Raw genomic sequence first — 22,226 nt, 5'->3', positions numbered from 1 at the left:
GATGCTGGGTATAATTGAATGCCAATCATGCAAACCAGAATCTACTTCCCGTGAATAATGAAAGCAATATCATACAGTGCTCTATGATTCAAACATGTGAAGTTTGTAACTGACGAAGAGAGGAATGTTGATGGATAAAAAAATGCTAATGAGGACCTATTTTGCTATAAATGTAATACTGATCAATGACTGCAATTTCATTTATTCATCTATTTACTTATTGCAAACTCGTGTCCCATGACTAATTGCAAGGACACAAACAGACACAATAGGGCATAAAAATGTCCAAAATTGTCTAGCCTACAGAACTAGAAATCTATAAATGCTGCATCCATGGCATTTCCTATCTCTCAAAACAAGATACCAGCACAAAAGCCAAACTGACCTTACAAGTTACAAAATAACAAAAGTAGTAACATGTCATTACATGATGAACAATATTTGGATAAAAATGTCTATATACCCTATGCAGCCATAGAATTAGACGTTAGCCGATGTTTCGACAACCGTCTTATAGCGTCTGTCACCTTCCTATTGGTAATGCAAGCTGGTTCTATATCGCACTGCAGCTAGGTGTCGCTGCTGCAGTGTGAAGAATGGGGTCACAAACGTAACATTTGATTTGTTTATAACTAAGCGGGATAGGATGATGTAAGCTTAATAGGTGCAAGTGTGCAGCCTGGTAGAAACAATACCACGATGGAGACCTCTACAGCTACACACACAGAGTTTTGTAACTTTTTAAAACATGCCATGGTCGTGAGTTTTGAGTGGTAGATAGCTTTTGGGGCACAAAATAAGTGGTGCAGGTTTGGGCCCCCGAGCGGCTTTTTGGCATGGCACTCAAGAGGGGTTGACGAATCATCATAGTTTTAGGTATGTAGATAGCTTAAGTGATGCTTAATATGGCTAAATGGTATGACACACAAACAAACCAACAGGTTTTTTTCTATTCCCAAACGTATCTCGTGTCACATGTACAATGTGATGAACAATGTCTATTTGATGAATTAGGACTATGATCATACATTATTTTCTAAAGAAAAAACAAGTTTGGTAACTGCAAACATCAAGCGTGATATTTATCTCTACAACAAATCGACAATATCAACATTACAGATGATCACGTAAGAACGTTGTCAAGTCCTGTTCCATCTGTTTTCCGACCTTAAAGTAAAACGGTTCCGATGCGAAGGTCAAGATCCCGTGGAAGCCTGACGGGTAGCGCACCAGTTGGACCTGAACTCCCGCCATTTCCAGCCTCTTGGCGTACATGATCCCGTCATCCCTCAGTACGTCCTTCCCACAAACAGTGACGTAGGTGTTCGGCAGTCCGGACAAGTCGGCGTCTTCTGCCATCAGTGGAGAAAAGTAGGGATTCAGGATGTCCTTAATGTCGTCTGGTAGATCTATGCTGACGTCTTCATCAGGCGTCGATCTTGGCACGGATTCGTCGAGAAAGTGTCGGTCAACGTAAGAGGCAAAGCGTGAGTTCTTCAGCGCAGCCGTGTGACCGTTGTTAGAGAATGTGTCGACCAGGGACATGTTGTTGTTGAGATATCTTAGCCATAGTCCAATCGTCACCTCAGAAGGGAGGGTAACGAAGAAACTGCGTCCTCTGACGTACGACGGGGTCTGAAAGTCGAACGTTTGGAGAGAGGGATATACGAGGGCTTGGAGTTTTAAGGGCGGGAACTTCTTTTTGTCGTCCTTATTCAGCCTCAGAGCGACCGCGGCAGCCAGGTTGCCCCCTGCGCTGTCTCCCGCCACACCGATTCTTGTTGAGTCGACTCCGTACTCACTGGCGTGTTGGAGGAAATGTTGGGTAGCCGTAAGACAGTCTTCAAACGGAATTGGGAACTTATGTTCAGGGGCCAGCCGATATCTGAAACAAAAAAAGATCATAGCATGTCCAGGAGGAAAGATAGAAAAACTGGAAGTTTTGCTGCAGTACCTAGGGTAGTCGTTAGAGGCCCAAACTTAAGTCTGACCTTCGTCATCCTATTAAAGACCTTCCCACAGACCAAATGTCATCATAAATCATACGGCGAGTTGTACTCACCACAAATATCCCGAAGTACAAACAGAAGGATTACCCGGGCAAAAATATTGGCAGGTTTTGTTATTGGTTGTGAAATCATTTACGGCAAATAAAAGAAAGAGGACAAGTGGAAAGGAGTCAGCAATATACTATGTACTAATATGTTATATCTATATCATACTAATCATCGATACTTACTCAACTGACACCACAGCAGCGCCCGTCTGGTTTGCGATGCGTCCGACAAGAGCGTCGCATGAATCTGAAAAGAAAAAGGAATATGAATTTATTATGCTTTGCTTACAGAAAGCCTTTTTTGGCGGATTCGTAAGTTACTGTCCTTGATTTTAATTCAGAAATTACAATACAATAGTTGATACGTACTCAATCTTTTAACAGCCTCAAACGAAACTTTTAGACGAATGTGATTTACAAATACGATACATGGTGCCGTGTGACACAAGAAAAATATGTCCCAAACGTACCGATTGAGCCAATGATCCATCCCCCTCCATGGAACCACAGTAGACCAGCCATCTTGCCCCCTTTCGCCGTTTTCTGAGCTTTTGGTTGGTAGACTCGAACCCGGACGCCATCGAAGGACGCGTCCGTAACTTTCAGGTCAGGATGTGACACCCGTTGCAGTGGCAGGGATCTCATTATGCCAAACCCCATCTCCTCGTATATCCATGCCTGTGACAATTCATGCAGGGTATCACACCGGAATAGCTCCTGTAATCATTGATTTAGACGGTATTGTCTGAGCAAAGTGCGTGAGAATACGACGACTTTAATTTTGCTTGCATACACTTTATTTTGTCCTCTGTGACTAACAATAACCACTTTAGAAAGTTGCTAACGCAACTAGAATTGCAGTCCATCTATCCACACTGTAGGAGCCTCATAGTTGAGCTCATGGGTTAAATTAGTTGTTAACTGGGAGACTCCGGATCAATGACATCTCGGTTGCGGCTACACCCGTCTTTCGGCGGGGACGTAAAATGCGTGTTCGAGGAGGTGCCTAGAGCACGTTAAAGGGCGAGCAAGCCCTCCCTGAAATATATACTTCAACTTAGCACCCCCCCCCCCTCCCCCCTAAGATGACCACGTCAGGGGCAAAGTGGGGTGGGGAGGCCCCGGGCTAAGGCGGGCAGGCCTCCAGCCTCATACCATGCTACTGAAACAGCAAGGAAATCTGCTGCCCTATGTTCCACAATACACCAGTACAAGGGTCTGAACAAGCGAATGATGTTGAAATATAAACTTACAATAAAGTGACGTATTCGCTCAAGTCCCTTGAAGATGAAGACCTTGCGTGGTTCTGCGACGTCAGGAGGTAGAGACGAGTTCACGTACGCTGCAAAAACCGCGGCGCCCAGGGCACTGGCGGCGGTCAGCCATGTCACGGTCCCGAGAACACCCATCGTTAATCTATAAACACAAACAAGTGACATAAGATCCTCAAACTGTTAAATCAAAGATTGGCAGCGTGGAAAAAAAGTACAACGAAACAAGACAAATACTTCACATATGTGACCTTTCGGTGTGGCAATAACTGCCTTAAAAAGATAATATGATATATAATAACTGATCTTTCCTTATGAAATGTTTATACAATGATTCTGCATGCAGCTGGTTGGAATGGACTTTGACCTCTGTTCCCCTGTCAGGCTCCACTTGGAACTGGGTCTAAAGATGAAACAGGTCGACTAGCTAGTTCTTTGGTTAATGAAACAATATTTGATTTGCATGCGCAAAACTTGACGGCCTGCAGTAGGATCACATTATCTAACATCCCTAAAGACTAAAATTCCGCAGTTTTTACCATATTTAGCACTATGAAACAATAGTGTTATAACTTACATATGTGCCTTGCAAAGCAGCCGTGCGTTGTGGACCCAGGCCGCAAGCAAACAAAAAATACAGTGTGAACAAAGAGACCTAAAATCTCCGGACAATTGGCCAATCACTTAGTCGCGTCTCTTGGCGGAGTTACTGTGAACTTCATGATTTGATACTTATCATGCAAATCATTATCTAATTTTCATAATTAATGAGGAAAGTTTATACGTTCTCTGCATTTCATGATAGGACTCTGAAACATGGTACAAATGTTACTGAGAGAAATATTGATAGGTATCAAATATACAAATTAAGACCTAACTTGCATAATGAATGAGAAAATGATATAGCTCAAGGTGCGGTTGACGAATCATCAAGATTTTTCATAGGAAAATAGGTTAAGTAATGCTGGGTATAATAGAATGCCAATTATGCAAATCAGAATCTAATTCGCATGATTAATGAGAGCAATTTCATAAAACTGCTCCATGATTGGATTATTCCAACATGTGACATTTGTAACTGACGAAGAGAGGAAAAAAATATACTAATGAGGACCTATTTTGCATAATGAATGAGAAACAGCTATAATTCTAATACTGATAAATGACTGCAATTTCATTTATACATTTATTTGTTTATTGCAAACTCGTGTCCCATGCATGGCTAATTGCAAGGACACAAACAGACACAATAGCGCGTAAAAATGTCCAGAATTCTCTAGTCTACAGAACTAGAAATCCATAAATGCTGCATCCATGGCATTTCCTATCTCTCAAAACAAGATACCAGCACAAAAGCCAAACTGACCTTACAAGTTACAAAATAACAAAAGTAGCAACATGTCATTACATGATGAACAATATTTGGATAAAAATGTCTATATACCCTATGCAGCCATAGAATTAGACTTTAGCCGATGTTTCGACAACCGTCTTATAACGTCTGTCACCTTCCTATTGGTAATGCAAGCTGGTTCTATATCGCACTGCAGCTAGGTGTCGCTGCTGCAGTGTGAAGAATGGGGTCACAAACGTAACATTTGATTTGTTCAAGTGGGATAGAATGCTGTATGCTTGATAGGTACAAGTATGCAGCCTGGTAGAAACAAAACCACGATGTAGACCTCTACAGCTACACACACAGAGTTTTGTAACTTAAAAAACACTCACTACATCACCACCATGTTATATTCCAAAGTTACTGAGAACAACCACATACATGTAGTATTACTAGTATTTGAAATACATTTTGTACACCACACACAAAAACAACCTTAAAGTGTATATGGCACTTAAAGACAACATAATCTCATCGTAACTAATTACAGTATATAATAGTCAGTAACCCTATACGTTTACGAAATATAAACTCGGTTCTCCCATTATATACAAAATTTGAACGCCCCGCCACTGAAAAATGTACACGACGTGTAACTAGCAAGAAACCAGAAATGACATCATTAGCCGGAATGATGTTTCCGGTGTTTGTACGCTTGAACGCCATTGTTTAGCCGCTTGTCACCAGAGACAGAAAGTTTCGTAAACACGGTTCTCAGGGATTTGTTTTGTAGACCTGCCTGAGCTGAACTGTGTGTCCAAAGTTCTTTTGGTGCAGCTTGGGATTACTGTGCGTTACAACAAGGAGGTTTAATCAAACCTCCTTGGTTACAAGAAGAATGTTTTGTTGACCGGGGCTGTTCAAAACATCTTTCCCGACAGCACATACCATGTGGTGTCCACGGAAAGGCCTCTGAGAACACTTGTTCCATTTTTGTCAATCTATCACCAGCTAAGTTAAACTTTCATTGTACTGTGCTCTTGATTTGCTCGGGTGTAGCTCTCTATTTTTCTATGTCTATTGTCTCTTTCTTCAGTGGGATATCAATCATTGCTTGTTTGTTGCGTTGTCCTAGCCCTTGGTTGTTGTAAGGCATTGATTTTGCCCCTCCAGTATTAGCAGTGCAAAATATATTTGTCAAAGTTTTGTCATTGGCTGTCACCTCGTCCATGAGCGCGGTAAGCAGTACAGAAGTTAGTTGTACTTGTAAAACTCGGTCTGATTTCCCCAGCTGCACGCCACAGCTATGTAGCCATCCGACGTCAGGACGATCCCCATGGGGTGGCCTCCTCTGATCCTGACCACCGTTCTTAGATACCTCCCGTCCGGCCTGAACACCTGCAGACGGCCGTCAAGACGGCTCACCACCAGGACATTACCCGCCAGGTCTAATGCTATCCCTGACGGATTCTGAAACTCGCCGTCTTTCTCGCCCTTTTTACCGAAGCCGACCTTGAATTTCCCCTCGAGGTCAAACACCAATACTTTATGGGCGCTGTGATCGCTGACAAAGACCAGGCCACGTGACTCGTCCACTGCTGTGAACCAGGGGTACCGTAAGTAGCCCTTGCCGATCTCCCGGATGAGGCTCCCATCAGGCTGCAGGAGAAGACACGACTGCCTTTTGGTGTCCGCCACCACCATGCGGCCGTCCCTCAGAACTGTCACTCCAAACGGACTCCTCACGTAGCCAGTCCTCAACGTCTCTACAAGTTCTCCATCCTGTGAGTACACCCTGACGGCTTGGTTTTGACCGTCTGACGTCACAAAGAATCGTCCATTTGAGTCCATGTCAATACAGCACGGACTCCCACCGAAACCAACATCCACCGCGAAACTGTGGAGTGGCCGACTGGTCTTGACATCGAAAATCTGGACCCTCTTGTTCGCTTCCTCCACGACTGCGATGTTGCCGAGCATGTCCACTGCTACATCTGTGGGATGGGGAAGGTCTTTCACCTCAGTAACGGATCCCACCGTGAAGACTGGTCTGTGGCTGCTTTCCACACACACATCGAACGGACTTCCCGCCACAAGCCGTCCGTTTACCGCCACTTCTAAGCGGTGATTGCCCGTGACCTTCGCGGGTGTGTAGGAGATCTCCCACTTGCACCCTCCCCTGGTCTTCTCCTTCAGGTGAGTTGGTATCCTCTCACCCGAGGGGTCCTTCAAGATGGCTGTGATGTTACCTGCAGGCACAACACACGGGCGCCCGTATCTGTCAACTGTCTTGAGTTGGGAGACTTTTAGAAATCCTACAACGGCAGGCTCGAGTTCGATCTGAACTGCACATTTTGACGCGTCCACCTTTTCTCTGAGCTGTGCGTAGGCACACACCGCCTCGTCCACGTCATCTCTGAAATCCTCCACTGACTTTCTCTTCCGCAACATGACTTGACTTGGTTTGGATGTCAGGTCGGTTGGAGTTGTCAGTAGTTCCACCATCCTCTCTAGTTCCTGTTCTCCCACCTCGCCGCCGTGTTCCAGCGCTTGTTTACAGAACTCAGATGCCCTCGTCAGTCCCGCCAATTCAGACTCCATCGCTTCTTTCTGTGTTTGCAAAGACCAACCGACGCTCTCGTGGACTGAAACAATTTCTTGGGCGGCGGCGTCTTTTCTGTTTCGAAGCAAGGCAATGAGGTCATCAAAATAGGCGTTGGACTGTTCAATCGCGGATTTGGAAATTGTTGGCATCTCCAACATTTCCATCTTGACGTCATTGAGAGCGAAGTTCACCTCTCTCGCTCGGGGTTCCACTCTCTCTAACACGTCGTGTAGGACTTGCCTCTGGGTTTCAGCGTCAGGACCCATTTCTGTTGGGCTCTGTTCGTCTCTTCGGGGCTGACTGAAGAAAGTTTCTCGGTTTCCGTTATTAGGGCGGAAGGCTTGGCCCTGAACGCTCCTGGGCATGGTTTCACTAGACGCCTGGCACGGCAAACCTTGTACTCCTCGTCTCAACAAGTGGTTGACATTGGCATTGATGGTTCGCAGGTGCAACACACAGACTGGACACGTCAGGAAGTGGTCGTCAAAGTTGGTGGATCCCTCAAAGTTACTCGCCATCGTGCTGTTTAAGAAGAATCGAACAAAAGCACGTACCGATCTGCGTCTGTGTTTGACTCCAAAAGGAAGTGAACCTTTTTTCGTGGAAGCTGGTTTCGGTCGGTCAAAGGTGAACGACGCTACGTGAACGACGGGGAAAGTGCGCAGGCGCGGAGGCGAGCAGCAGTGGATTTCGAGAGCTCCGAGAATCTCCCGAATTTTCACATATTTTGTACTAATTTACCTTAGTTTTACTTTCAGTTTGCAGCATAGGTCGTATTTGAACATATCTAGAACCCGTAAAGCCGGTGAATAGTGACATTTTCAGTAAATCAAAGTTCGGACTGGTTTGAAACTAACGCGTACAGAGTGGGAGGGCGGTGAGTACAGAATGACTAGTAAACTGGTGGACGTACCGACTAATATGTACCTAATACCAGCTCAGAAAAGGACAAGAAATAGCCATGCCTTTAACTATCAGACTTTTCAACCTAAGATTGATGTGTTCAAAAATTCGTATTTTCCTAGAACGATCGTAGAGTGGAACTCGTTGCAACCAAGTACCATGGAAGCATCCTCATTAGACAGCTTTAAACAATGCACGCAGTTAGATATGCGAAGGTTAGACGTGACAGGTCGTTCGGCGTAATAAAACCAGCTGCTCCTGCGCCGCGTGCCTGCGAAGCTGGTGTGTTACGTCGAATGGCGGTTATACCGGCTATATAGATGCACTCTTCGTCATGTTTTCCCATGATTGATCATGATTGGCTGATCACTTTCCCATGGTCTTTCCCGTTTTACGTACACGCATCATATTAGAACTGGTCAACTCGTTTGTTTGGCCCACAGACATCACACTGAATAGATACAGTCATTTGTAGGGTGCGCTTGTGCCTTGACACCGCCGGTGGTATGTCGATGGCTTGAACGGGAACCTGTTCTATATAATGCCCTAATGCTCCATACTTAGCGCATATGAGCTCTATTGAATATGGCACCGCGTAAAAAAGCGCGCCGCTTCCGGGTTCGCCCAGTTGGCTTGGACGCCGTGGGAGAATACTGACGCACGGATGAAGTGCTGCTGCACAGGCGCCAATTATTTACTGCGTTGCTAATTTAAAACATCTAAACACGTAACGTCCCGTCCGTCCGTCAACATTCATATATAACGTAACTACTGCAAAACACAATAGTTCCCTTGTATACACCACACGAGTATCATGGCACAATAAAGGGAGTCGTTTTACAAATACTTGTTGTCTTGTCCCATTTCTAAAGCTTTGGTAATTACGTCATATGATACGCACGTCATTATCAGACGATAATTGCCCTTGTCGACGTTTGACTGATATATCATGGCGAATACGCCGAAGCGCGCGCGCTTCTACGACAAGAGGCGTGCGGAGGGATGAAATCGCAGTTGAGGTGGAAAAGGGGGGGGGGGGGGGTGAAGCCAGGCGGACTAGTCTCATGGACAGCTGGAGGCAGGCCAGGGACAGTTTTCTGGAAAAAGGAAACTCAAAGACAGGAAATGCCGATTTCCTTTAACACATTCTGGACGTATATCGGCAAGTTCCTCCTCATCCCGCAAGCTTGTCGTGACTGTCCGAATCAAACTTATTCCCTTTCCTTTCAACAGTTTCAGTAGATTAGTAAAGTCATTCCCCTGACGAACATCGGTTTTAATCTTTCACTGCCAGAACAACAGAACTTTGCGATTGTTGTGGTCATCAATATCACAATATCACCCGAGGTCAGATACTTGATATGGCTAAATGATAATTTTGCAAATCAGAATCTAATTTGCATGATTAATGAGGAAATTTCATAAACCTGTATGTATGTATGTAAGTATGTATGTATGTATGTATATATATATTTGAGAGATAGAGAGCCATTGATAGAAGTGACAAATTCAGCACCAAGGACAGCGATAGAAAGGGTCATTTTGGGCTGAAATAGGTCGATCATTGAAATCCGGAGTGAAGGACACAAAATGTATCCTGTTAATGTTATTGGGAGATTGAGAACATTGAGAGGTACCCTATCGGTGTTCAGCGGTCTACTGGGGCACATTTGTCTTCCGACTGCACCCTCGATGGGCACCAGTGCAAATTTGACCGTAGCATTAGTGAACGGATAAGTTGTAAAAAAGAAAACGATTGGAAATGGTGTCACAAGCCAATTATAACATATAGGTCTGAATAACTTTGAGTCCCAGATGACCCTGTCAAGGTTAAATAGGTGTATGAGGCTTAAAATAAATCATCCAGAACAGAAAAATTAAAACAAAGACACAGAAACTTACAATCAGCACTATATTTTGTAATGTTGCATAGTACAACTAGGCATTACATTTTTCAACTTTACATGTATCACCTTCAACTACATCATTTTATGACGTAACATTATGTGATGTTAAATTGCTATTAAATAACTTGATAACATGAGACGATGTACATCATATCTTAAAAGTACATATGATACTATTTTCATATAGTGTTTTCAAGTTTTATAATGGATATTATATGTCATTTTGTAAAATCATCATTACATTGTAACATTTTTTACAACATTTGCTATGTCCAAACATGTGGAGTAACCATTTGAAAGAATTTAACTTTGTTCTAAGGCAAGAGTGGATAAAGTTTGAATTCTTTTTGAAATGAACATGTCAGTAATTCTTAATGTAGTGAAACAACTCTAATGCACTACATGTAATGTTGCTATAGTTGTAAAACACTTTGCTATGCACTTGATACTGAGTACTTAATAAAGGCAGAAAGGGGGAATGTTAACAGTGGTGCTATGCTCATGCTTTTTATGGTGACCTCTTCAACGCACGCTTGAAGCCACGGTGAGCATTTCCTTTTTAACATTGAAAATCAAAACCCTTCATTGCAGTTTCAACCATGAACTTAAAACCTATGAACATAATGAGCAAACACTCTGTTTTAAAAATTAAATCCCAACGAACATTTTCCCTTTTACAGTATATTGTATATTGTTGTGAATTTTGTGACTGAAGGTGACACTAAAAAATGTTATGCCCCGTTATGATGTCACTACCTGTTATGATGGTCACTTCCTGGGACTACTGGTAGTTCTTCTCTCCTGTGCCTCAGACAAGGCTTTTTCAAGTGTCTCCACATAGCAAGGGTGCAGGTGTGTGCCGTCAAACTCTGTTTAGACAAAAGAAAAGATTTGGGATTAGATGGAGGATCATCACCTTCATATACAGGATATCTTGTTGTTGAATCATGTATTTGAATTTTTCCTGTTCATGAAGGATTTTTCCATTTATACTTCAGGGATATAAGTAAGTGAAAAATTCATCATCAGAAACCAAACTGAATAGGGACTCTTCAACCACAAGTGAAACTGGTATCCTTTACAACATGTGTGTTTACTTGCTGACTAGTACAAACATGTGCATCAAATTTTTGAGGAAGAGATTTAATTTTTTTTGTTTGTTCTTATTTAATGTAACAGTTGCTTTTTGACTTGTAAACATTTCAAAGGCAATAGCAGTGCCCCACGGAAATGTGTGTTTACTTACTGACTAATACAAAACATGTAGTACACAAAATTGCAAGTATTTTGTTTGTTTTTATTTAATGTTGCTTTTTGACTTGTAAATAGGTCTACAAAGGTAGTACCAGTACCCTTTTTTCCCTAATGGACATGTATGTTTTCAAGAATGAACTAGAATGGAAACTTCAAACGTACCAAATTTTGAGTCTAGCATGGTCCCATGATCACACAGCAGCTCATCTACAAAGTCCAGCCAGTGCAGACCAGACGTGGCTTCAACCTTGGACTTCAGGGCCGTGTTAAACTTCATCACAGTTGGTCTGAAATGTAATTATCATGAAGCTGATTATCATTAGCGCTTGGGCATTTAACATCTTCATAGGCGGGGGTGGTCATGTTCAGTATAAGTCATCGTTTAGCTAGCTAGCCCCAAGCCACTGGGTCCAAAGAAAACATGAAAATGTGCTTAGCAGACAGTGGTTATGTTTTAGTCTCCTTGTTTTGGGTGTGTGACATTTTTGCGATTCTTTGTTTCCCTAGTAGTTGCTGCAATAATGAAAGGAATCGTGGCCACTTTAACTACATAAACATATAATCGTAGAAAATGTCAGAAAAAACAACCCCGAGACATACTCTGCTTGGAGAGTAATGTTGCGTACAGAATTCATTTCAAATGAGGAAATTTTAAGCAATCTTTTATCTGTTCTCTCTCATTCTGATTTTCAAATAATGATCCCTGAATACATAGTCATGCAGAAATATTAATCAAAAGTAAAAAAAGAGTAAAACTACATATCAAAATTCTAGCTTTCTGTTAACTTTGACTATCATAATCATTCAGAGATGGCTCGATGAGTTCCATATTTTGTTTGAATGATCTAATATCTTATTACTCACCTCGTCAGATCCAGTACAGGAGGAACAGGGTGGACGTAGATGGTGAACTTGTATTTCCTTTTCAGTCCCAACAGAGCCTGGGTGTAGATCTCTAGTAGTCTGCTGATAGCATCTTCCATTGACTGTTATAGTACAATATCAATAATAGAAACTAGTCATTCAAGCATGTCAACATGTCCCATAGAACCTAATTTTTCAGAGCTATAAAAAAATTATGGCTCTTGGTTGCAGATGTGCCAATGTTGGCACAGCGGCGAACCAAATCCACGTTTTTTCCCCACACTTTTTGACAGATTCGCCGAAGAAGCTTGGCGGGCATCACTCAATTGTCAGGGAAGGTCTTGTAAAGTGCCTTTCCAAAGGGCACAACTTTGGGGCATGGTGAGTATCAAACCTGAAACCTATTGGTTCAGAGTCATGCTGTGCTTAAATCCGTTAAATGTTGTGGGGAGTGCCCTATGCAGATCCTCATTGATGTATCCCATGTGTTTGTAACCTTCCTCACTACACACTATGGTCTCATTAATACATTACTGTTAATACAGGCCCACATGAAGATGATTACAAAAAAAAACTCACATCATATCTGCACTTGGCCAGGCACACAGGCAGAGCCTCACGACAATCGATCTCTCCGAACACGAAGATGACTGTGGCCTTCCTCGGCACCTTCTTCATGACGTTGTAGAAGTTTTCCTTGGTGAAGAATTTGGCTTCGGGTCTCAAGTGCCAAATCTTTGTTCCAGTGGACAAAAGGGGGTGGAGCACATGGGTAGCACCCTGTGGGGAGGATACACATTTTCATTTGAATATGAAAGACCGGATAATAAGGTTCTCTGATACCCAACCAAATTTGAATACCTGCCAATGCTGTAGACTTAGTCCTTCTGCTACCAACCTGATGAAACTATACATGAATACCAAAGACTGTTAGCTCTAGTAAGATCTGGTCTACAAAATAATTGGGTCCATAAAACAATTGTTTAGGTGGATCATAATTCCCCCTTCATCGAATAAGTCAGAAGACTACACTTAAAGACAAAACATCCTCCTTCTTCTGACATATCCTTGTACATGTTTGTTCTTAAGATGAAAACTGCTTCATCAGTCATACACAGGAGTTTTCAGAAGGTACCGATGCCACTATGTGATTCTTACCTTGTACTGTATAGACCTCCATGCCGGAGTTATACAGTGACTGTCACCAGCCATGTACACAAACTGGGGGCTGTTCTCCAGACTGGAGGGGTTCAGTTTTATTTTCATCACCTGAAAAGACAGACATATTTGGTGTCAGCTGTACACAAAGTGCAACTTCAAAGTCTTAATGATGTACTCATACTTCTCCTACGAATACTGTGACCATCTAACAAGAGATACTGCAAGCTTTTTATGCCTTTTTACTGACATCTATTTACAAAAGACTATGATGATTGTTCTCCTTTGATACTATCTTCAATTCTAAATGGTCTTGAAATCTCCCATTAACATTAACAGGATACATTTTGTGTCATTGATTTGAATGAACCACCTATTTCAGCCCCAGTAACCAGTTCTATTCCTGTCCTTGGTGCTGAATTTGTTACTTTTATCATTGGCTTTCCATTGGATTTCTCCCAGTGATTAAACTATGCAATAGTGAAAAGTTAGAAACTAGTAGCCTCTATCCATCCAAATTCTAGCTTTAGTATGCTCCTCTGGTTGTTTCCACACAGAATAGTCTGTCCTCATTAATAAAGAAACGATTGGCATTTGAATATTCGCACAAAGTACAATACTGTATAGGCAAGAGCTCTGACTGGCTCCCAGTCATACCGACAGCATGTTAACAGGGTTCAAACAGGCATTTGGAAGCTCAATCCCTGTTACACTGCTTGTGAGAAATATTTGATCCCTAAAACGATGCAGGACATAAGGACCAAATGTTTCAATGGGGATGGGGGCAAGACTATATTCTGCATAGAAGTGATCAGAAGGCCGAACTGAAGCTAGAATAGGATGGGTTTGAGGCCTAACTTAAGCTGTTCTATTGTCCATACCTGACTTATTGTAGAGTAATATGCCGCTTCATTTCTTATCAGAGTCGTGTGTAAGTCCCTGTCTGCATGTGCTGGGTCTGTGGGGAGAAATGACACATAGATCAGCCAGTCAAACCTATCCCTGCTGAATTTTGATGTACAGTAATTCTTGATTTGTTAACTGTAACTTAATTTTAGCTAATCTAAGGGTCACTAATCAAATGCTAAAACTTCATCATCGCAAATATTTGATCATTAACATTTGAGACAGTGATGTTTGTTCCCTCGGTTAAATTAAATGCAGTGAACTATTTCCTTTTCCCCCGCAACCGCTAAGATTACCGACCGCACTATCAAATGGATTTACAGTACATAATACAAATTTGGGTGCATATTCAAGCGATGTCGACTTCTGATAACCTTTAACCCACCGCTGATGTCACATGTGCATTAAGTTCAGAGCAATTGGGTCAGATAGCTAAAGAGAACTGAGCGATTCAGTTGAATACGCGAGTTCAATCTTTGGAGTTGGCAAATTGACTATTGGCGAATAGTTTATTTTTTTCATAACAAGTAAAAAACATTTTTGTTGCTGACTTGGTGCTCTGGACTCCCAGGCATGGGAAGAGGAAGCCAGGAAGACCTGCAGCAAACTACATTAACACACTTCAATGTGAGAACACAGTCCTTGAGGTTGACCATATGTACCAGGTAATGAGGGACAGAGACACATGGGCAGCCATCACGACTCGAGACCGGAGAAACCTGGACTCGACATAAGCAAGTAAGCAAGCTAGCAAAAAACTTACCGAGCAGTTTTGTGAAAGAAGGCAGTAGCCCCAGGGCTCCTTTCACAAAGAGTATTTTCACCAGTGTGAACATGACAGCCAGCAGGTTGAGCTCCTGGTCGTTGTAGGCTCTCTGCTGGGGTGGCTGCATGTCAGCAGAGATCCCCGACACTCGGGGATATGTGGCTACAGGACAAACAAGAAGTTTCATCATCACCATCATCATCTATCGGCCTGTATCAGCCAGGACCAAACAAGAAGTACATATCTCACACCACATTGCCCTATCAAGCATCTTTTTTTCCAAGTGTTCATATTCAATTCCTGTGTCTCTGTAACTTAAGTGTCAGGAAAAGTCAAACTTCTGCAATGCACTCGATCACCTGGTTTCTGTAGGAGGACGGATGAAACTTTTTCCTGCTTGGCTTGACAGCAAAGCCTCCGTGTGCAGAGGTTTTGCTTCTTTCGGTGTGTCTGGATGTTTGTGTTCTTGTGTGTATTTGTAGTTATTTGAATACAGACTGTCAGAAGAGTGGAAGATGGTGTCACCGCAGAAGTGACAGGAAGTGGTGTTCAGAGGATCAGAGAACTAGTCGTTTATCAGACATGACAGACATTCCACAATGGGATTTGAACTCCCAACCTCTTGATGCAGAGGCAGGGTCACTAACACATCCTACAAGGAGCGTCAACTTGCGATGTTTTCTATAAAACATTGAGGTAGAAAGAACATGTTGTCATCCGAAATGCTAAAAAAAGTATATTTTGACCAACCATGAAGTAAGCTCACCATGGAGATATATGTCTTCCTTAACTGCCTTCAGAATTGGCAGGAATACTTTGTTTTCGAGACCAGCGATGGACATGTCTGGATTCTGCTTCAGGAATGTCCTGGGTAGAAAAAGAGATTATGTACATGAGATTTCAATATGACCACTCAGGGGAGCGATAAAATCTGGTGGATAGACAGTCAATGTGAAAAACTATTTCAGGGACCACCAAAAAGGGAAAAACTTCTTTGTCACATGATCATAATTACAATGCTTCATCCAAAAGAAAAAAATCTTGAGGTCTATTCCAACATCTTGAAATTTTGTGCTAAATATCAATTTGACTTAATCTCAAGATGCTTTGGAAAAATCTCAAGAGTTTTCTTTACCTAATCCTTTTGAAAGCTTCCCCGTGCCTGTCCTGTGCTTCAAACATGTGGATGAGTGAGAGGAAGGCTGTACAGTGGGACGGCTCCACCTGCATGGCATGCTCCAGGAGCTGGGTAGCATTGGAGACATCTGAGGGAAAACAACATCTGTTTGTTTGTGTGTTTGTGTGTGTGTTTTAACACCTTTAAGTGTAACACACCAGTTTTGTAAAATAGCTATTCAAGACCTGACTGTAAGGTTAATGATCCACTCATACCGGGAAAGACATCTGCTCTTTTCGGTATGTGTGGTGGGTTCTTTAACGTAACCTCAATGAAAAGCTGTGCCATGAATGAATAAAAGCTCAAAGAAACAAACAAACAAACAAACCTCCATGGTCCCTAAAGACATTGGACAAGAACACCAGAGCAGGAACTGACTTGATGGCTTCATGGATTTCCCTGGTATACAAAAAGGAACCAATATTTGTATAATTTCCACAATATTTGTATAATAAAACAGCTTTTTTGCTATGAGGCCTATAGCAAATGGCACCTACATTGTTCAATGACAATGAAAATCCATCAACCCCTGCTTAAGTTCTCTTCTTCCAAAGTTAAAAAAAAGGCCTACTGCAGTTCAAAAAGTTAAGCTAGGGTAGTCAAACCTACACCACTTACACTCTACCCCATGAGCTACATTGTATCTACCACTCAAAAATTACAACCATATAGTATGTCCAGAGCAGGAGATAAGTATATACGAACCATCAAATATCATAAAAAACCATCCACAGTTTCTTGCTGTCCACAGACTAACAGCACCGAAAACGTAACCTCAGCTTCTAGACGAAGGTAACAAACTGAAAATGCTTGATCAACTCACCCCTCCATGATCTTCAGCCCGTTAGGAATGTATTTCATCATGTTGACCAGCCTGTCTCTGGGCAACATCCAGTCCTTCTTGTTGACCATGAGGGTCATGACGATGGTCAGGGCCTCCTTGGCATGCGCTGAACTCATCTTGTACGTCAGCTCAGCATACTCTAACAGAGCCTCCAGGTGGTCCTTTTTCTCTTTCACCACAGCCTGTGTTGTAATTAAAGAATGGGATGATTGCCAGAGATCAATGTCAATTTTTAGCCCAAAGCAAGTGGAAAATGAACTTGCTAAGGGTACACTACAAATTGATAAACACGAATCAAGAAACATAATTTGCAAGAATATTGTTTTAAGACAAACCCAATATTTCTTAACACTACTAGTATTCCACTTTGAAGTTTGCCCAATAGTTTTTTTGTAATCTAATATGTTGCACCTGACTGTTCAGAGGGGTAATTGAGGGGTTATCAGAATATTTTTCTTATCATGATAAAAATTTTTGTTCTAATCTTGGATATTCAAAGTGCATTTAAACTATTCTGAATGAATTTTGGAAGCATTCCAAATATACATGCCCATTCTGTTCACTGACTCAAATGTTTTGCTCTGAATATAATAAACCTAGAAGCAAAATTTTACCTGGCACATCTGTAGAGCCATTGTGTGTTTCCCCAGCAGTATGAAGGCCTTTGCAAGTTGCACCTAAATGAGAGACAGCCAGATTGGATAATCAACTTAACCCAATGAGGTTTAATGGATCTGATTGGTTGCTATAATCATTATATTTACAAATTACAATGATAATGCAACATTAGTCTTCAATATCCTTAAGTGCTGGTATTTACAACTGCTTACCAGCGAGAGCTGCCTTGGCTGCTCAGTGTAATGAATTGTTTCATTCTCAAGAAATACAAAATACAAGTGAGCACCTTTACATAAGGACCACCTGGCCAATGCGGCCAATTTTTGGTGGTCCCTTAGATAGTTTTTCCATTACCACAAGCCTTAATAATACTGTCTATAGCAACCACCTGTCCACATACATCAGATTTTATCGGTGCCCTGCAGAGTGGTCTTATTGGGCAGTTTTGAGGTATGTGTGGTGTGGAAATGAATTTAGCTTGCTTCCATTATATGTATGATAAGTATCAAATTGCCTTTTTCATGTTGCAAATATGATTGATAGTCATAAAAAAACAGCAACAACTCATATGTTTGTACTCACCTGAAGATCAAAGAGTTGTGTAGGTTTGGTGTCAGGTTTCTTCTCCAGAATGTTCTTAGCTTCATACAGGAGTCGACTTGCCTCCTTCCCCTGACCCAGGTCAAGCAGGCAGTCTGCAAGGCTGAAGGTCACAAATATCACAGTTCAAGGTCATGTGATTGGAACAGTTTTGTATAGGCTAAAAGTATCTCTTGCTCTGTGTTTGATATGCTTTTATGTGATACTGTAAATTTATTTATCTTTGCAGGGACTTAATTTTGCAGTTGAAGCGGAAGGGAGGTTTTGGCAGTGTTAAAAGTTCACAGTTCAAATAATTCTGTATTACTACTGTTACAGCAATACAATGTAACTAGTTGTCCATACCGGCACTTGAGGTCTGCATGATCAGGAAAAGCCTCTACAGCTGTTCTGAGGTACTCCAGAGCTTTATCTGGGCGGTCAGCACTACTATAGATGGATGCTAGGAGAAAAAAAAAATTGAAAACTGCATCAATATTTGAAATGTTTGCGGCGCTTCTATCTTTTAAAGCATTATTTGCAATGTACAGTACATGTATTACAATTGTAGTACATGTACTGAGTTGTTTCAATCGCAAACTGAAAACACAGCAAAAATAAACAAATTTGCAATAATTCTTAAGCCTTACCCAAGCCCAGCAGACACTCCTTCTGGTGAGGGAAGAGTCTGTTGACTTGTTCGTAGATCTTGACAGCCTTGTCACAGTGTTTCTGGTCGACCAGTCTCTGGGCGTTCTGGACGCACTTAGCAATCAGGACGTGCTGAGCATCATGTCCTGTATTCAGCCTTGGTTGAAAAAAAGGAAACCTTTAAGATTCTGTACGATATCTGGAAACTTCAAAGAATTCGAATAGATTGGAATTGCTTTTGAAATGATTCTCGACATTGCTCATAACGATGGGCATCAGAATATTATTTTGGAACTTGACTAAACTAAACTGAGCTAAACTATCAACTAAACTAAACTAACCTAAACTAAACTAAAGATGAAAATCTACACCATCTACTAGAAATCAAATCAATCAATAAAAATCACAGCCATAGCAGGCTGGATTCATAAAAACATCATACTATGAAATACCAAAGGCTTCTCTGAATCAGGAATCAGGACAGATATCAGTAGACCAATCTGCCGTAAATTCTCTTTCAATCTTGATAAATTTATCTTTATAGAATCATATTACTCATGAACTAATTTCAGAAACCTGACATTCAAGATCAGATATGATACTTACTCTTTAGTCCTTTCCTTCTTGAGTTGTGCTATTTGTAGATTGGCTATTGAGACGTCATCAAAGGATACTTCCCAGGAGTGCCTTCTCTGAGGGCTGCTTCTCAGCTCTCCCCCAGGAGAATCTCCTTCCAGCAAGTCTCTCATGTCCTCAAGATCTTTAAAAAAAAGACATAGATCTTCAAAATGTACATTGTTTATACAATCAAACTTAGATTGAGCAACCACTCTAGGGATGGAGGAAAAATGATTGCTGAGGACAGGTGGTTGTTCAGGACAGGGGTTAACTATGTAAAATGTAAAGGGCTGTTTTAATGTGGCTTGTGGCTGGAGGTGGTTGCTTGCACCAGGTGGTTACCTGACCAGTTTTGACTGTACTCAGTCTTGTAAGTTACATCCTCTCATGCAATGACCGGCCATGTTAAGCAACAGCTATATATGGCGTACTGGCCTGAGTTCCGTCCTAACTGCAGTGTTAGTGATGGCTTGCCTTCAGCCAATCAGACACTCCCCTGCCGTTGCTAGAGGGGAAGTTACCAGCCAATCTTGTTGCCTCTTGACTGTATGTGGCAATATGATTGGCTGATGACGTCTGACCAGAGCTAACTCAGCAAAAAGGAAAGATTGCGGGCCAGTATGCCAGGGTTGTTGCTTGAAACATACAACGATGGGCCTGGCATATGCATGAGAGAATTGTAAATTACAAATTGAAATTAATTTCGACTTTCTGATACATGTATTAGCTCAAGGATTAGCTATAGACCAGCTATTTCATCACATGGTTGGGGATACCAACCTATGTCGTCATCAGTCTGGCTGCAGGAGTGCTTATCAGCCACATTAGATGCCTCATCTGATGAAGCCCTGCTTTCTCTGTTTCCGTTGTCATCCTCTTCTACTCCCACTGGACTGCTCTGCACATTCTGCAATGGCTCTGACAGTAAAAAATAAATCAAAAGTTTAAGAGTGAAACAAAAACAAACTGATTCACAAAAAAACTATACTTTTGTTCCTGGAGGTGATCAGAAGAAGCTAAGGGTGTTTGAAAAATATTTTGTCAGAGACAGAAAAATTGGTGTTTTTGGAGTATTTATTACAGATCAATAGTGGACAAAAGATTGGAGAGAATAAAATGTAATTAGTTATTACCAATGACTGCAGGTGGCCCTTTGGACATCACAAAGATGTCCTCTTGGTCTCGCACGGCTCTGGACACTTGTTCTTCATTGGAAATGGCCTGCCTCGAGCTGTAAAAAGAAACTTACATTATGTAAAAATCTACAGATTTATGTAAACCAAAATACAAGTGTATTCTATTCTATAATGATAAAATTTTACCAACACCTTTCAGAAAAGTGCTTATTAGCTAGAAAAGGACTCAGAAGGGAATTTGGTAACAAAGGTTTTGAAATACAAACTTTAAGATGACACAAAGGGCAAACACAGAACAGAAAGTAAGACAAAAAGTACATGTTTACATTCCTTGAAAACAACAAGGATCTTATTGCTCACCTCTGGGACTTTGTGACAAAAACATCTTCAACATCCAATTCATTAACTCCTTGGAACTTCAGGTTGTAGGACTGTACAAATTGCTAAAAAGATAAGTGAAGGACTTAGTACCTGTGCAGCTTAGTTCTTAAAATGCCATGGCCATTGACAGGATGTTAATCTGTTGACTGGAACATCCCGTCAATAGTGAAAAAACAAACTTGTATTGCACATCCTGTCAATAGTGCAAGAAAAACTCTTATCGACAGAAACATCCTGTCAATAGTAAAAAAGATTCTTACTGATGGACATGACATCCTGTCAATAGCCTCAACCTTCTTAAACATGGAAAAATATCAGTAGGAAGTCTACTTCAACTACAAATTAAGGATGATGAAGCTAATAAACTGATTCTTTTTTTATTTGTTTATCATTTTTTATGGTTGACATAGAAAAGTGTTCAGCATCTCTACCTGTAGAAGACTTCCAACAGTTCCTTCATGTTGGTCCTCCCAGTTGAACACAACTGTGTACTGAGGGGTGTCTTCACGGTGGACATAGAACTTCATCCTGTGTCACATACTGTAAAAGGGGAATGTTAGCAGGGATTTAAACTTTGCAGTACGGAGAAAATGGAGTGTTCGCAGCGGTTTCAAGTTCGCAATTGAAACAAGGAGGTAGGCTGAAGAAATATTTTCATGGTGGTTGGAAGTTTGAGGCTCAGGTCACCACGAAAACAACGAACATAAAACCACTGCAAATACTTCCCCTTCTACAGACATTAAGTGGATTAATTTGGCTGTACCATCTCAAATAGGAGGAGGTTCAGAACAACATTGGAGGAACTTCCAGAACAATAATTATAATATTTTCATTAAACAACATCAATGCAGTCTTGCAGAGTTTGCAGTAGCTATGAATAAATAATACACATGGTCAACTGACTAGGGACACCGTACATCAGTGTTTGATTGCAACAACAGTAGATCCAGGCTGCACTTATTCATTCCTTAGACCAAGGAACCTCTTTTCTTAGACCTTTGCTTTCGGTCCTCCTGTTGCCTCTCTGTCACTCTTTCAGAAGTCACCTGGGCAAAAAGAGGAGTGACAGGAATAAACCATCTATTGCACCTTATAGGGGGGTTGGAAATAAGGGAAGCTAATGATCTCAGCTATATTCTGCATTAAGTTCCCAAAAAGAGAAAAACGTATCTTTATATGGTTTAAAGACAATGATG

At 41.5% G+C, this 22,226-nt stretch overlaps 3 protein-coding genes across 5 annotated transcripts; all 3 read right to left on the bottom strand.

Moving 5' to 3' along the window:
• Positions 1–186: 186 nt before the first annotated feature.
• LOC136423616 (neutral cholesterol ester hydrolase 1-like) lies at positions 187–3,490 on the bottom strand. Its single transcript, XM_066411851.1, has 4 exons — positions 3,310–3,490; positions 2,527–2,734; positions 2,240–2,303; positions 187–1,885 (listed from the first exon to the last, which is right to left on the bottom strand). The coding sequence occupies exons 1-4, from the start codon at positions 3,463–3,465 to the stop codon at positions 1,114–1,116; spliced, it is 1,200 nt and encodes a 399-aa protein (XP_066267948.1). The 5' UTR covers positions 3,466–3,490; the 3' UTR covers positions 187–1,113.
• A 1,018-nt stretch (positions 3,491–4,508) lies between these two features.
• LOC136423274 (tripartite motif-containing protein 3-like) lies at positions 4,509–7,889 on the bottom strand. The gene has a single exon (XM_066411394.1). It carries the CDS (start codon positions 7,784–7,786, stop codon positions 5,918–5,920), a length of 1,869 nt encoding a protein of 622 aa, XP_066267491.1. The 5' UTR covers positions 7,787–7,889; the 3' UTR covers positions 4,509–5,917.
• A 2,180-nt stretch (positions 7,890–10,069) lies between these two features.
• LOC136423684 (uncharacterized) lies at positions 10,070–22,091 on the bottom strand. Of its 3 annotated transcripts, none has more exons than XM_066411965.1 (21): positions 22,027–22,091; positions 21,462–21,570; positions 21,010–21,092; positions 20,647–20,744; positions 20,294–20,431; positions 19,502–19,655; positions 18,895–19,052; positions 18,611–18,707; positions 18,248–18,368; positions 17,662–17,724; positions 17,027–17,229; positions 16,532–16,602; positions 16,162–16,291; positions 15,793–15,893; positions 15,024–15,188; positions 14,236–14,312; positions 13,355–13,465; positions 12,776–12,976; positions 12,197–12,318; positions 11,495–11,619; positions 10,070–10,947 (listed from the first exon to the last, which is right to left on the bottom strand). In XM_066411965.1, exons 2-21 carry the CDS (start codon positions 21,555–21,557, stop codon positions 10,847–10,849), a joined length of 2,415 nt encoding a protein of 804 aa, XP_066268062.1. In that variant the 5' UTR covers positions 21,558–21,570; positions 22,027–22,091; the 3' UTR covers positions 10,070–10,846. The 3 variants fall into 3 exon arrangements, with proteins under 3 accessions (XP_066268062.1, XP_066268059.1, XP_066268060.1); XM_066411962.1 differs by having other exon boundaries at positions 21,948–22,082; XM_066411963.1 differs by having other exon boundaries at positions 21,934–22,075.
• Between the last annotated feature and the right edge of the window lie 135 nt (positions 22,092–22,226).

Source organism: Branchiostoma lanceolatum, chromosome 17 (genome assembly GCF_035083965.1).
Source record: "Branchiostoma lanceolatum isolate klBraLanc5 chromosome 17, klBraLanc5.hap2, whole genome shotgun sequence".
Lineage (NCBI taxonomy): Eukaryota > Metazoa > Chordata > Leptocardii > Amphioxiformes > Branchiostomatidae > Branchiostoma > Branchiostoma lanceolatum.
This window is presented reverse-complemented; position numbering and strand designations above follow the sequence as displayed.